General features: G+C 46.1%; 2 protein-coding genes across 4 annotated transcripts in view; both read left to right on the forward strand.

Moving 5' to 3' along the window:
• LOC136767569 (CREB-regulated transcription coactivator 2) overlaps positions 1-14,343 on the forward strand; it is a 29,687-nt gene extending 15,344 nt beyond the window's left edge. For 2 of the 3 annotated variants that reach the window (XM_066721443.1, XM_066721444.1), the window contains 5 exons: positions 5,145-5,590; positions 6,909-7,793; positions 9,582-9,668; positions 9,769-9,970; positions 10,459-14,343. In XM_066721443.1, the coding sequence (XP_066577540.1) occupies positions 5,145-5,590; positions 6,909-7,793; positions 9,582-9,668; positions 9,769-9,970; positions 10,459-10,661 (1,823 nt within the window). In that variant the 3' untranslated portion in view covers positions 10,662-14,343. The remainder of the gene's footprint in view (positions 1-5,144; positions 5,591-6,908; positions 7,794-9,581; positions 9,669-9,768; positions 9,971-10,458) is intronic. The other variant, XM_066721445.1, reaches the window with a different exon arrangement.
• Positions 14,344-15,733: 1,390 nt separating this feature from the next.
• Positions 15,734-16,104, forward strand: part of dennd4b (DENN/MADD domain containing 4B) — a 33,625-nt gene continuing 33,254 nt past the window's right edge. Inside the window, exon 1 of the mRNA XM_066721446.1 lies at positions 15,734-15,926. The gene's annotated coding sequence lies outside the window, so the exon portion shown is untranslated. The remainder of the gene's footprint in view (positions 15,927-16,104) is intronic.

The raw sequence follows: 16,104 nt of genomic DNA on the forward strand, positions 1-16,104 counted from the left end.
TGTGAATCAAAAGATAGATTATGATCACAGATGACACCCAGGTTTCGTGCCAGAAATTAAAGTTATCATTACTCAGTTTTGTCAGTGCTTGATGAACAGTTCGATTTTTGTCCCTTAAAATTAGGACTTCTGTTTTGTCAGAATTAAGCATAAGAAAATGTCTTGTCATTCATGTTTTAATCTCGGACAGACAGTAAATTTGTTTTTCTAGGTCTATGGTATTGTTAGGATTTACTGACAGATATCATTGTGTGTCATCTGCGTAACTGTGAAAGTTAATATTATGTCGTCGAATTATATCGTCTAAAGGGAGCATGTACAATGAAAAAGTAAAGGTCCGAGGACTGAGCCCTGTGGGACTCCGTACTTAACCTCAGTTACATTTGAGTGGTTCTGATTAATCTGTACATATTGGAGTCTGTTTGACAGATATGAATTAAAAAATGACAGCACATTGTGATACAGGCTAACACAGTTTTCTAAGCGCTGTATCAAGATTTTGTGGTTGATTTGTGTCAAAAGCCTCACTTAAGTCTAATAAAATAATAACACTGGCATGCCCTAAGTCAGAGGACTGAAACACGTCATTTAATACTTTTAACAGGGCCGTTTCTGTACTATGGCCAGAATGGAAGCCTGATTGGAATTTTTCATAAAGGTGATTATCAGTTAAAAGGCTTGCAAATTGGTTTGCAGCTACTTTCTCTAGAACCTTAGAAAGGAAGGGAAGGTTTGAAATCGGTCGATAGTGTTTAACTTGGTTTGGGTTGGCACTGGATTTCTTAAGAAGTGGTTTAATTACAGCTATTTTAAATGAATCAGGAACAGATCCTGAGGATAAAGAGACATTAATAATATTGTGTATTCTGTGAATAATTAATGACAGATTGTTTTAGCAGTTTAGTGGGTATAGGGTCTAGTGCGCAGGTTGTTTTCATTTTAGTAATTAAGGAGACCAATTCCTGGTGATTTATTGCGTTAAACAAGTCCAAGGTAGGCAGGGCTGTGAAGGACTGCATGTGTCGGCTATAGTATCTGTGTATGTTTCCTGTTCTATCCGTTTTCTAATGCCGTTAATTTGCTATTGAAATGATCCATTAAGTCATTGCAGGTGAAATTGGGGGGGATAACCTCTGAAGGTTTTACCTGCTGGTTAGTAAGTGTTGCTATTGTATTAAAAAGAAAACGTGGGTTATTCTTATGTGTCTCTATTAAATTAGAGTAGTAGGCAGACCTAGCAGAGGACAGGGCTGCTTGTATCTTATTATACTGTCATTCCATGCCATGTGGAAGACCTCTAGTTTTGTTTCTCTCCATTTACACTCACATCTACGGCATTCTGTTTTAAGTGAGCGAGTGTTAATTTGTTGGTTTCATTTTCCGTGTCCTTAATGGGGCTACTGTATCTAAAGCAGTGCTTAGTTTATTGTTGAAATTATTTCATAATTCATCTGCAGATCCTGTTTTGATGAAGCTAGCATTTGGCAACAGGGTAGTGAATTTATGAATAGCAGTGGGATTTAGTTTCTTTGTTCCTATTCTACTCCAGGCAGTTCAAATGTAATAAGGCAGTGGTCGGAAATCGTCTGGTTTTGGGGTGATATTATTAGGTTGTGAATCTGTACCCCACGGTTAATAACTAGATCTAGTGTGTGATTGTCACGATGTGTAGGTCCAGACACATGCTGAGTGAAGCCTATAGACTCCAGTAGGGACAAGAAACTAACAGTGAGGGGATCATCTTTAATGTCGATATGCATGTTAAAGTCCCCCAAAATAATGAGTTTATCATAATGTATGGCTAAGTCAGATAAGAGATTTGCTAAATTTGGTCATAAAAAAGGAATAGGGGCCTGGTGGCCTATAAATACAGTGGGGGGGAAAAAAGTATTTGATCCCCTGCTGATTTTGTACGTTTGCCCACTGACAAAGAAATGATCAGTCTATAATTTTAATGGTAGGTGTATTTTAGCAGTGAGAGACAGAATAACAACAAAAAAATCCAGTAAAACACATTTCAAAAAAGTTATAAATTGATTTGCATGTTAATGAGTGAAATAAGTATTTGACCCCTTCGATTTAGTACTTGGTGGCAAAACCCTTGTTGGCAATCACAGAGGTCAGACGTTTCTTGTAGTTGGTCACCAGGTTTGCACACATCTCAGGAGGGATTTTGTCCCACTCCTCTTTGCAGATCCTCTCCAAGTCATTAAGGTTTCGAGGCTGACGTTTGGCAACTCGAACCTTCAGCTCCCTCCACAGATTTTCTATGGGATTAAGGTCTGGAGACTGGCTAGGCCACTCCAGGACCTTAATGTGCTTCTTCTTGAGCCACTCCTTTGTTGCCTTGGCTGTGTGTTTTGGGTCATTGTCATGCTGGAATACCCATCCACCACCCATTTTCAATGCCCTGGCTGAGGGAAGGAGGTTCTCACCCAAGATTTGATGGCACATGGCCCCGTCCATCGTCCCTTTGATGCGATGCGGTGCAGTTGTCCTGTCCCCTTAGTAGAAAAACACCCCCAAAGCATAATGTTTCCACCTCCATGTTTGACGGTGGGGATGGTGTTCTTGGGGTCATTCCTCCTCCTCCAAACACGGTGAGGTGAGTTGATGCCAAAGAGCATGATTTTGGTCTCATCTGAGACCACTTTCACCCAGTTCTCCTTTGAATCATTCAGATGTTCATTGACAAACGTCAGACTGGCCTGTACATGTGCTTTCTTGAGCAGGGGGGCCTTGCAGGCGCTGCAGGATTTCAGTCCTTCACGGCGTAGTGTGTTACTAATTGTTTTCTTGGTGACTATGGTCCCAGCTGCCTTGAGATCATTAACAAGATCCTCCCGTGTAGTTCTGGGCTGATTCCTCACCGTTCTCATGATCATTGAAACTCCACGAGGTGAGATCTTGCATGGAGCCCCAGACCGAGGGAGACTGACAGTTATTTTGTGTTTCTTCCATTTGCGAATAATCGCACCAACTGTTGTCACCTTCTCACCAAGCTGCTTGGTGATGGTCTTGTAGCCCATTCCAGCCTTGTGTAGGTCTACAATCTTGTCCCTGACATCCTTGGACAGCTCTTTGGTCTTGGCCATGGTGGAGAGTTTGGAATCTGATTGATTGAGTGCTTCTGTGGACAGGTGTCTTTTATACAGGTAACGAGCTGAGATTAGGAGCAGTCCCTTTAAGAGAGTGCCCCTAATCTCAGCTCGTTACCTGTATAAAAGACAACTGGGAGCCAGAAATCTTGCTGATCAAATACTTATTTCCCTCATTAAAATGCAAATCAATTTATAATGCGAGCCTGCAGCCTGACCGGTGCTCTGAGGAGTCACGCTTTTAAACAACTAGCTATATTATCAGATAACATTAGTGCTTCTCTCCAGCTCGGATGGAGCCCATCTCTTCTGTATAAGCCAGGCCTTTCCCAAAAACAATCCCAATTGTTCATAAAAGTGAAATAATTTGATGCACACCAGCTTGTCAACCAGCTATTTATAGAGGACAGCCTGCTGAAGGCCTCATCCCCTCTGTGTAATGTTGGTAGCGGGCCAGAGACAAGTATATTCTGACATTGTTTTTTGGCTGTTTTGCATAGTTATGTAAAGTTTCTTTTTAAAATCTCTGATTGTCTATGTCTAATATTGTTAGTGCCAGCGTGAATAACCAGAGTAGAAACTTTACTGCTGGGCATTTCGTCTAATTTAACTTTGATGTCAGAGGCTCTGGCTCCCAGGAGGCATTTTACTTCTACTGCTGGTGACACAGTGTTTATATTTCTAACTATGGAGTCTCCAATAATGAGCTCCTTCTCAGCAGACACGCTACCGAGGGGCTCTAATCTGTCTAATCTGCTCCGAATGGGAGACTGGTGCGCCGGAGCTCTGAAGCTATGGCGAAGTCATCAGTGCTTTGATCAGACATCTTTAAAAAGGTCTGAATTCTCAGGTCCATCATCTGCCAACAGTTGAAGACAAGTGACCAACTGCAATATTGCTTATTTCATACGTGGTGATTTACAAAGTTTTAAAAACGTTATTTTTTTGGGTTGACAGAACAAAAACAGACCATTCAATACAGATAGGTTCAATCGTGTCATTTTTTTTCTTATATGTACGGCGTACACACCAGTTTGTCTTCCCAGTGTGAGTTTCCTACACGGAAAAATAAATAAATCAAACGTTCAATGGAATTAAAAATATCCAGACGTGGTTTTGATTAAATGGGTGTGCATTATTCTACAAGAACCATTTTGAACCCTGTCCACGAAGTAATGCTATAAAAACACTTTAATTAATTCAAATAAAAATAATGACCTGATATTGTTTTTCTTATATATGTCTTTTCCTCGGTCTCTTTTACCAAGTCTCACTTTGCCGGACACCCTTCAGTTGCAGCGAATTCACTGACATCTGAATCTTTGGGATGTATTCAAAACTTAGATGTAACTGTTTATCACACATAATAAATGGGGCATTTCTGAGAACACGTCGCCAGCATACATTGAATAGACAAGTATACTGTTCGACATTAAAGATACTGTTTTATTAGGTAAAGTATTTTACATTTCAATAAATAAAAACATTCAAAATTGTAATACTTATGATTTAAAAAAAAAAAAAATCTATTCCTAAAATCACTTAATTTTTTTAAAATCTTACAGTGATTAACTTAAACAAAATACATTAACTCAAATAAACATGTGCGATAAATCAAATAAACTTGTGATTAAGGGCAATACTGCCTAATAAAACCATTAAACAAACACATTGAAAGTAACTGAAAATGCATCAGATAAATCATAAAACCATAAAATAAAAAACAAAAACAAAACAATCTGATGCATTTAAAATTAAAAACCAAACGGCCAATGTATTTGACAAAAGAAAAAAACAGAACAAAACCAACCAAATACCAAAACAAAACAAGTGCATTTAAAATCAACTAATTCTTTAAAAACAATTAAAATTCATTTTTCAAATCATATTTTAAAAACAATCATTCATTAAAAGTGGTTAAAAGATCTTGGACTCGGGCTCCAGCAGGGGGAGAATAAGACCCTCTTTCACTTTTTTTTTTTTATATGATCTTTCCGTCCTGCGATGGTATGGGGCTGAGAGAGTGTGTTGTTCTTCCTCCCGCAGGGCTGTCCTCTCTGCAGGGCTCTCTGGGAAACCCCGCCCTCCAGTCGTCCCTCAGCAACCCCAACATCCAGTCCTCGCTGAGCAGCCACGCCTTCCAGTCCTCCCTGAGCAGCGCCTCCCTGCACTCGTCCCTCAGCAACCCCTCGCTGCCGTCCTCGCTCAGCAGCCAGTCCCTGCAGTCCTCGCTCTCCAACTCCTCCCTCAGCGGCCAGTCCATCCAGTCGACGGCCAGCAACCCCGGCTACAGCAGCGGGCTGGGCTCCTCCCCTTCCTCCTCCTACTCCCCGCTCATGGGCGCCCAGCCGCCACAGTCCTCCGTCAGCACGTCGCCACGGAGGCGCACCCAGCTCAGCCCCCTGATCCTGCCGATCGGCGGAGACTCCCGGAGACACCACCCCAAACAGTTCTCGCCCACCATGTCTCCCACGCTGTCGTCCATAACGCAGGTAACCGCACTCGCCCGTGCCGGTGTGCCGCTTCCCTGCTGTGATCTCATTTTCACTAGTGTCCTAGCCAATATCTTACCCTTATTTAGCCTTGATTTAAAACCCTGGTCTCAAAAACTTAATTGAACCTTAATTGAAGTTACAATTTTCTTACATCTGACTTTTTAAACTGTTTAACTGAGAAAAATTTGGTTCCTTAAAGATAATCAGTTTTTTATACAATTCTATATTTAATTTAAAACCCCTACTGTTTAAAATAATTACAAGGCATTGGTTTAAGCTAATTGGTTAAATTAAGCGTTCAATTAAGTAATTGAGAGCTCGGCTGGAACAAAAACCAGCAGGGTAAGGGCTTCTCTGGGAACCACTGTTTTAATTGAAAAGGTTTCTTGCCTTAGAGCCTGTTTTCAAAAATACCTCGCTTTGGAAATGATGAAATTACTAAAACTATTTTATATAGTGCCTTTAAAACCTGTTTCTCAAAGCTCAGCTGTAACAGGTGGCATGTGAGGCACAGGAGACGAGGGATAGGGATCTGCACATCTTGGGGTTTTATCTACAGCAGTGTTTCCCCAATCTGGTCCTGGAGGAGGCCCTACCCTTCTGGTTTTTGTTCCAACCGAACTCTCAATTACTTAATTGAACCTTAATTGAAGTTACAATTTTCTTACATCTGACTTTTTAAACTGTTTAACTGATAAGTTTGTTCCTTAATAAGATAAGTTCTTTATACAATTTCATACTTGCATATCTACGGTTGTAGGTCACATGAAGCCGCAGAAATCCTTCCCGTCTTGCCCTTAATCTGTTTAATCGACTCTTGCTCTCTGAAACCTCTCCAGATGGCTCTTAATAGAGTACCAATTAAAGATGTGCAGGGCCCACCAGTGCCAGGTACACTAGGGCAAATGTTTTTTTCAATGCCAAATTAGCCAACGGATTACTTTCTAAGATGTGGCGACGGGGACAGGTTGGCTAATTAAGGTCACATTAGATCTGCATCTTAGAGGTGGAGAGTTTCCCCTCCTAAACGTTTCTTAATGTTCCTGTTGCCTATTCCGTGTTATGCAACTCCCTAACTATGCAACAACTAACTATTGTAAAATAGCATTTCTCATTGGCTAGTGACGTCCTGGAGACGTCTGGGCGTCCTGCAAGATTTATGTGACACGATACAAGTTCAGGGTGTTGCTGGCTTATTTGGGGAATAAACCTGTCCTTACAGACCCAGATTTTCAATCCACAGGTTTTTGCACGATATAACATGTCATCTCCATTCTAAACTGTGTTTATTCTCAAAAAAAAATCTTTTTACTAGGTCCACGGTGCCGGAGCCCTGGATCAGTACGGAACCGCCTGGCCCGACTCCGCCAATTCGCCTTCAGGTGTCTTGCAGTCCACTTATCCTTTTCTGCTGTTGCAGGGGGTGCCTCTAGACACCAGCAAACTGCCCCTGGACCAGAGACTGCCGCCCTACCCCTACGGCCCGCCGCCCGCCGCCCCCACGGCCCATCAGCCCCTGCAGAAGGGTGTGAGCGCCTCGCAAGCTGGCCAGGCAATGCAGCAGCAGCAACAGCAGCAGCATCAACATCAACATCAACAACAGCAGCAGCAGCAGCAGCAACAACATCAACAACAACAGCAGCAAGAGCCTTCCCAGCAGCCTTTGCACTCTCGCCAACAACCACATCATCAACAACCAATGGGCGTCCAGCACCAGCCAATGATGCACCAGTCCAACCACCAACAACAACAGCAACATCAACAACAACAGCAGCAACAACAACAGCAGCATGCGCAGATGCAGCTGCAGAAAGCGCATGGTCTGCAACAGATGCAAATGCATGCACAGAACGCCCAGCATATGGGCCAGCACGGCACGGCGCACCTGCAGGATCAAAACCTGAACCAGCAGCAGCAACAGGCACTCCAACACAAAAACCAACAGCAGCAGCAGCAGCAACAACAGCAGATGCAGCAGCAGCAGCAGCAACAACAGCAGATGCAGCAGCAGCAGCAGCAACAACAGCAGATGCAGCAGCAGCAGCAGCAGCAGCAGCAGCAGCAGCAGCAACAACAACAGCAGCAGCAACAACAGCAGCAGCAGCAGCAGCAGCAGCAGCAGCAGCAGCAGCAGCAGATGCATCAGTTCCAGTTCCACCACTCCAGCCAGTGCCTGGACTCGGACCTGGCGCTGTACAGTGTGAGTCCGCCTTCAGATCTACAGCTATTTGTTCATATATGTATTTGTTTTAATTTTGTTAACATAATCGGTCAGTATTACCGTGTGGGGGGGGGGGTGTGGCTTGGAGCCTAAGGTACCTCCCTGCTAACACAAAATGTTACCACAAAGTAGTAGCAACGTTGTCACAATGTAGTGTATTAGCTAGGCTGTCAATTTGTTGTGCACTTTTCATCAAGAGATTTTAATAACAATCAATAAGGTCACCAACAAAAGATTGTCACCAACAAGTTATCTTTTGGAAATCACTACTTGAGCTGTGCTAAAAATGGCGCTATAATAAATAATAAATAACAGATTCAGTACGTATTCACATACAAATTACATAAAACCTCAATAGACTATTAATAAATCATAAATAACAGATACAGTAAGTATTCAATTCAGTAGCATCAATACAACCTGATCACTACTCATTTTAATTTAAATCGAATACTTCTTAATGTCCTATTGATTCCAAAACAGCCTTTAATTAAATCCTACAGTGACCCACGGCAGTCTTTTCAACCCTTTAATCTCAGCCCTTTTTATCGATCACTCTAGCTACATGTAACTAAGCAGGTTTCTTAGAAGCGACAGAACTACCAGGCATCACTCTGTTGGCGTGTTTACAGGGGCGCCGTTCACGTCGCACAGATTTTCCTCATTCTGCACAGAATCTGACCAGTTAGTCAATGCATGCTCAGACTTTGTGCTGATTTTGTGATTTGCCGGCACAGCCCTAGATGAATATGTACGTCAACAAACTGTATGTTTTAGTTAAGGAAGACGAAAAGCTGACTACAGTCATCCAGATTGGCGACCAAGATCGCTTAGTTTATTTGCATTTTTGTTTGTGAAAATATGACAGGACGAAATCAGCAGGTTCTGGGTTGGTTGACAGAAATGTTCTTTGAGGAACGTATACCCTCTCCCAGTCTAGAATCCGTCTGCTCCCAACCCCTCACCGCCACTTTAACTGAACTGAATTTATGGATTATGGATATTTCGATCAATATTACGCTAATAAATAGCTTCACTAAAATGTGATCAAAAATTATGTAATTTTAGTTGACTAAAACCAAAAAAGGGTTTAGTCGACTAAAACTAAAGAAAAGTGCATTACTAGATCTCCTTGACATTTTAGTCGACCTATGACTAGATCAAAAATGATGACTAAATTAATATTGATATATGCTTGATCGGTTGACTTTCCAGGGTTAGGGTTAAAAAAAAAAAAAAAAAGAAAAGGTACAGAAATTTTAACACGGGAGGGTTACATTATTGAATTGCATTGGATGCATTGGATTTCAAACTGTTGTGCAAGGGCTCATGGGAAATGCAGGGTGAGGCAGGACTGCCCCAAACCCAGTCCTCAATTGCCCCTATCCGACAGGTTTTATAGGTTTTATATAACCATTTCATTGTGATCAATGAAGCAGCTGATTTGTGAACTGAAAATCTGTAGTGACTTGGTAAAAAGAAAATGAACGACCCTTTTCAGCCCAGACCAGAATTCCCTTAATTGAAGAAGTTAATTGCTTAATTGATCAGTTACTTCCATGTGTTCCCAGTCTGTTGAAATGAGTGATTTAGGGTTTCTGTTTGGGCACCACTGGGGCAAGGGGAATCAGCCTCTGAAACTTACATATATAATGATGTAAAACCATTATTAGGGTTGGAAGGAAGTTCGAATCCGCATTTGTTGACGTTGAAGCTTTAGCCCCACAATCCCGTAAGTTAAAAATGTCTTGCGGTCTCTCTTCCCAGGATTCCTCTCTGTTGAACTCTCTCCTGGACGACCCCTATCTGAACCTGCAGCTCACCGCTAGAGAGACCCAAGTCCTCTCCCAGCAGGTGAGTAAGGTGTGGCCCCCGGGAACCTGCCTGAAGGCTATGTCCCCTCTGTGTCCCTCCTCATGTGTCCTTGACTCTGTGTGTCTGTCTACCTCTGCAGCTGGAGCAGTTTAACATGGAGAGCTCGGCGGGGGGCCTGGGTCTCGGCGGTGGTGGCTCCGGGGCCCCGGCAGGCTCGGGCAGGGATGGCGGCTACCCCGGGGACTTGGGCTTCCCCGGCGACCAGCAGCTCCTCAACAAGCAGAACCAGAGCTACGGGGGCGGCGGGCACCACAGCGGCGTGCCCAACATCATCCTCACAGGTGAGCGGGCACACAGCGGGGCCTGCCGGCACACGAGGGCCGGATTGACGTAAAAGAGGTTACAGCTCTCGTTGTCTCTATCTCCTGCCTCTGGGTCTCATCTCTGTCTCTCTCTGTCTTTCTCTCTCTCTCCGTGTCTCTGGGTCCCATCTCTGTCTCTCTCTCTCTCCCTGTGTCTCTGGGTCCCGTCTCTGTGTGTGTCTCTCTCTCCCTCCGTGTCTCTGGGTCCCGTCTCTGTGTGCATCTCTCTCTCTCTCTCTCTCGCTCTCTCTCTCTCTCTCCCCGTGTCTCTGGGTCCCATCTCTGTCTCTCTCTCTCTCCCTGTGTCTCCGGGTCCCGTCTCTGTGTGTGTCTCTCTCTCTCTCCGTGTCTCTGGGGTCCCGTCTCTGTGTGCATCTCTCTCTCTCTCTCTCTCTCTGTATCTGGGTCCCGTCTCTGTCTCTCTCTCTCTGCTGATGCCCTGTTGCCCTTCCTTCCCCCACCCCTAGGGGACTCCCCACCCGCCCTGTCCAAGGAGATCACTAGCGCCCTGGCGGGGGTGCCGGGCTTCGAGGTGGACCCCTTCTCCCTGGACGAGTCCCTGCGCATGGACCCGCTGGCCCTGGAGGGGCTGGGCATGCTGGCGGACGGCGACCTGATGCTGCCCGACCCCTCGGTGGAAGACTCCTTCCGCTCGGACCGCCTCAAATGACCTAGGGCCGGGGGAGGTGGCGGGTTGGGGTGGTTGAGGGTGATGGGGGCGGGTGGGGGTGGGGGGAGAACTCGATCAGGGCTAGGCAATCCTTGGCGCTTCCGGTCCGTTCCCTGAGACTCCAGAGAGGACGGGCCGAGTTTAATTCAGCCGTGGTCTTTCCTGTTATTGCACTTTCTCGGGGGGGGAGGCGACCTCTCTGTCGGAGGCCTTTGGGCCGACCCCCCCTGCTTTTTTCTCTTCGTTGACCCTGCTTGCCAAGATGCTGTCGGTGATTAAAGATCTAGGCCTTGGCAAAGATGTTGAGGCACCCGGCTTGGTCAACGCCAACCCCGGCGCTGCGTCTCCTCGTTAAACTCCCTCCCAGGACTCTTACGCTCCCATCCCGATGGGTTTGTCTCTCGACGTCCGTCCTTGAAAGGAGAAGCAGCCCCGATCTGGCGGTCGAGCATCATGGGAGGCCGGAGCCCTGCCAGGCCGGGATTGTATATGCCCTCGTTCCCGATCCGGACCAATAGTGAGGCAGGCGGGAGGGATACCATACCATCTTGTGGCAGAAAAAACAACACGCCCCCCACCCACAGCTTTTTGGGGATTTTGAGAACCACTTCCTGGATTCGGGCAAATACTTGTAAACTGCAGTCCTGTGAGGAGGATGACCCCAATCTCACCCCTCAGGGTCTGACGTTGGTTTTTTTTTGTCCGGCAAAAATATACCTGCCCGTCTTTTCGGGTGAAGGTTAAACCCAATTGGAATAGTCGGACGCGAACCTGTGCCTTATATGGGCATCGGAAACGAATACAATCGGCCAAGGTGACACAGGTCTCTTGCCCCCATTGGACGTGTCATCTAGTGAAAAAGCCTCCCGACAGAACTGGGCATCTGCGTCGGCCGTTAGGGCGGTCCTTTGTGGTGAACCTCGCCTCCGACTCCTTCATAAGAACATAAGAACGTTTACAAACGAGAGGAGGCCATTCGCCCCATCGTGCTCGTTTGGTGTCCATTAATGAGAGTGATCCAAGGATCCTATCCAGGCTATTCTTGAATGTTCCCCCAGCAAAAGTCAACAATTTCCCAGCATTCCCTGCACTGCCCGATCAAGACCTGACATGGGGAATGAACTCCCACAATCCCCTGTGGCCCTGGAGGACTGGAAATTCCCCTCCACCCTTCCTAACGCAATCCAAAGCTCTTTTTAAACCATAAATGGATGGTCACATAAAAAATAAACCTGTGCACAGATCTAGGACCCGACTCAGGCCTCTGAAGCACTTGGTGAACTGCCCTCCCCTGTGCCGTACCCCTCTCCGTCTGCCTGCTAACTGTATTATAGCCCTCCAGGTGATGGCTCGGCCTGTATACCAGAGTATGACCTATTTTTCTGTATTACGATGACAAAATTGTGAAGAAGAAGAGAGTTTATTTTTAACACAAATTCTATAGAGATATACCTATATATAAATATATATATATACAGAGAGGAAAAACTGCCTAATTGGGGGATCAGAACTAGCCACCGCAGAGTCGCTAGTCGGGCACGCCTTGCAATGTAACGCAGGACACATGGTAGTCTGTTTTCAGTTTCTTCTATGGCCTATGCTATTGTGTATTGTTTTTTTATTATTTAATTTTTTTGTATTCTCCGTCGTATCCATTTAGGGTGTTTACCGGTTACCCCAGCTTACGCACCGGCGGGGTACACGCTGATCGGGGGTCGCTCGAGTGGAACAGTGCTGCTGTGGCAGGCGTTGTTAGAAAGCCCGGGAGAGGGAATCGGGGCGGGACGGGGTTGCAGTATTTCGGAGTTGCCCACAATGCTTTGAAGGAGTTTGCGGGATTGGTGTCAGTCTAATCTGCCTCCCCTCACTACCCACTCCCTCGCAGTGGAAAGGCATTTCTTGGAGGGACAAAAAAAAAAAAGTCAATTTAAGGTTCAATTAAGAAATTAAGAGGTCATTTGGAATGAAAACCAGCTGGGTAGGTGGCAGTGCTGAGTAGTGGTAAGGGCTCTGGACTCTGGAGTGGAGGACCAGGGATGGGAACCACTGCTGTAACTGCCCCTCCAATGCACACGAGGGCTGTTGCCACTCTCTTCCCGCCCCCATCCCGCCAACTGTGGCGCCCCAGTGATCTCTTACACCAACTCCCGAACATTGCCCCCTCCTGCCCCGGTGCCAGCGCCTACTGTGTAGGTTAAAGCCCGGATGCATGGAATATTAAAAGTAAGAATGCATCTGAGGTGTTGATTAAAACGGGCACCGATTCCCAGATGTGCTTGAATGGTGGCCTAGTAGGGACAATTCACCTACGCAGAATGAGAACGGTTTTGGCATGAAGCGCTGCGTTCGGCCCGCCCTCCGGTTTCTAGTCCCCGACCTTCCCGTTTGTGCTCCTCCTGCCGAAAGTGTTTGCCCCAGAATTGTTGTTCGGTCTGATGATTGTGATTCTCTCTCTCTCTCTCTCAGCTTGGAGGAAGAGAGCAGGTGTCATTTTTTTTTATACATCTATATTTGTTTCCGTCTGGGTAAAAGAGGCTGATGATTCCTTCCAAAAATAAGACCAGAGCGGAGAAGCTTGATGTGTGTGACTCAACCGCAAACGGCATCTTGCGAGTATTGCAGTATTTCTGATCCCACTTTATTACTTTGCCTTGCATTTTCATCTACACACTCGGCAATCGTAGCGTAGCTCGCTACGGAGGGTTTTTTTAGTTCAATTAAGGGTTCAATTAAGTAATTGAGAGCTCGGTTGGAACAAAAACCAGCAAAGTAGGGGCTGCTCCAGGACCGGGGTTGAGAACCACTGGTGTAGGGTACAAAACAATTGAAAAAGGAGAGGGGGACATTCAAAATGAAAATGAGGGTCCCAGCGCTGGAAGCTGATCTAGGACCCAAGAGGACTGTTTTTTGTTGTCATTTTTTGTTTCTGTGGATTAGGTATGGAGACCCAAACCCACAGTTAAGGAATTCACAACCAGTCAAACAACAAAACTACCCAGCACGATCCTGTGAACGATGCTATAATCGATTTCAGATTAGTGTTTTTCGGAGGTCCCATGATTCGCTGCGGCAGGGCTGTTTTACGAAACCCTTTCACCGAAGCCGTTCAACAACTGAAAAAACAATTAAAGATGTCTAATTGTGCTTGAGTTTAATTAAAGATCCAATTAAGCAGCTGGGAGAACCCCGGAATCGTTATTAAAACTGCCAGACGCCAGCACACCAGCACAGTTCCATTCTCTGCCAGTAGGGGTAGCTGTTGAGCAGCAACAACAACAAAAAAACGTATTAAGTAAATGGGGATTAAAATGGCCATATTTTTTATTGCTATATTATTTGTATTGTTATTATTCATGTTATGTATTTTCTGTGTATGTACTTTGTTAGTTTCCTTTTTTAGGCAGAGGGGTGAAAAGCGAAATCCCTCTTTCTCTTGTGAAAATTAATTCTTCCCATATTTGTTTATTCTTCCCGTCGTTTTTTTATGTTAATTTTTATTTTCATATTTTTCGATGTACCAGAGAAGCCATGCGTGTTGTAAATACTATTCTGAAGCCATAGGTGCTTTCTGAAACCTAACAGGAAAAGTATAAAAACAAGATTTTGATGTTTTGTTTTTTTTTTAAGTAAAGATTCTGTGACAGCATTTTACAAGAAAAATAAATAAAGACCACAAAAAGGTGTGGATTGTATCGACTGTACAGTGCTGGTCAAGAAAATGCATGAAGACCAGAAGGATGTGTGTGAACTTCTCTCTATCAGATCCTGCCACTATAGAAGTATTTGTATCGCCCTTAGCAACCCGTCTATTCTAGCACTTACATTACCTCCCCTTCATCCCGCCCACATGGAGTCCAGCTTCCAATCAGAACCCAGAGGAACCCGGCAGCCCGGCCCCGCATGGGACCCCTCGTTTGTCAATCAAACTTGTCCCCCTAGGGTGCTGCAGACCCCGTATTTCTGCCCTGGAGGCTTGTTGCGCTCGGTCTGCACAGGTCAGGTGAGCCGTGCTTTGGGATGGGAACGCCAGCTGTGGTCACGGGCAGCTGCGCACATCTGTTATCTGCCAGTGGTTTATTTCTCCTCTCTCTCTTTCTCTCTCTGTCACTTTCTGTCTCTCTGTCTGTCTCCCTGCATCTTTCTCCTTCTCTCCCAGTCTCCGTTTCCCTCTCTTTCTCTGTCTCTCTGTCTCCGTCTTTCTCCTCCCTTTCTCCCAGTCTCTCTCCCTCTGTCTGTCTCCCGGTCTTTCTTTTTCTCCCTTTCTCTCTCACTGTCTGTGTCTCCATCTTTCTCCCTTTCCCTCTCTCCCAGTCTCCATTTCCCTCTTTGTCTCTCGGTCTCTCTTGGTCTCCCTGTTTTTCTCCTCCCTCTCTCTCTCTCTCTCTCTCTCTCTCTCCCTCTTGCTCTCCCGCTTTTTCTCGGTCTCTGTCTCCCCGTCTTTCTCCTACTCTTGGTCTCGGTCTCCGTCTGTCTCTCTCTCACTGCCACTATGTCTCCCTGTTTCCCCTCTTTCTGTCTCTCTCCCAGTCTCTGTCTCCCTCTCTTCCTCTGTCTCCCTGTCTTTCTCCTCCCTCTCTCCCTCTTTCCCTCTCCCTCTCTCGCTTTTTCTCGGTCTCTCTCCCTCTCTCACTCACGCACAACACAGAAAGTGAAGTTCCCTGCTCTAGTGACTTGGCACCCTAAAGCGACAGTATAAAATGAGCGGCCAGGCGAGTCTTGAAAAATAAAAAGGCTTTTTATATATTAATTTAAAATTCTTCCATTTATGATCCCTTAAACACTATACAGTGCGTCACTGGACGAAGCACCTTTAAACAAAGAAAAGATGAAGCACGCACGTACTGTAAGTGATTGTACACTGTATACTATATCTACTCTACATCTACCAACGCTGCACTGCTTTTGGTTTTTAATGAATGAAGTGCGCTACCGCTCCTCCACGCCAGCAGACGGCGCTGTTGCGATTCCCCGGCCCTCGCTGCATCCGCGGTGGCAAGAGGCGCTCCGTCTCGCCGGGAGCTCGACGCAGCCCCCTCCCTCTCTCGGGCTCTATGGTCCGGGAAGCTCCCTGACCCCTCCCCGCTGAGACACACGCACCGCGGAGCCTCTGCCCGCACACTCACGCCTTTCTGTTTGTTTTCTAAAGAGGAGACAGAGCAGCCGACCATGCAAGCGCCGTCCCCGCCTGCGAGCATGCCCTAAAAGCGGCCGGGGGGAGGATGACCATTGCGGGGCGTTTTGGAAGCTGCCAGCGCGGATCAAGCGGTAAGGCGGGCACCGTGCGGGGCGCTGGGGGGCTGTTTTCGGCGTGACAGGGGTGCGGGTCCTCTCTCTCTCCTTGCGTGTCCGGACCCGGGGGGGCTCTGCGCATGGGGAGCAGCAGCAGGTGCAAACCGAGCCGCTGGCGCATCGTGGTTGCGCAGATCCCCGCAGATCTGCGCAA

Source organism: Amia ocellicauda, chromosome 14 (assembly GCF_036373705.1).
Source record: "Amia ocellicauda isolate fAmiCal2 chromosome 14, fAmiCal2.hap1, whole genome shotgun sequence".
Taxonomy (NCBI): domain Eukaryota; kingdom Metazoa; phylum Chordata; class Actinopteri; order Amiiformes; family Amiidae; genus Amia; species Amia ocellicauda.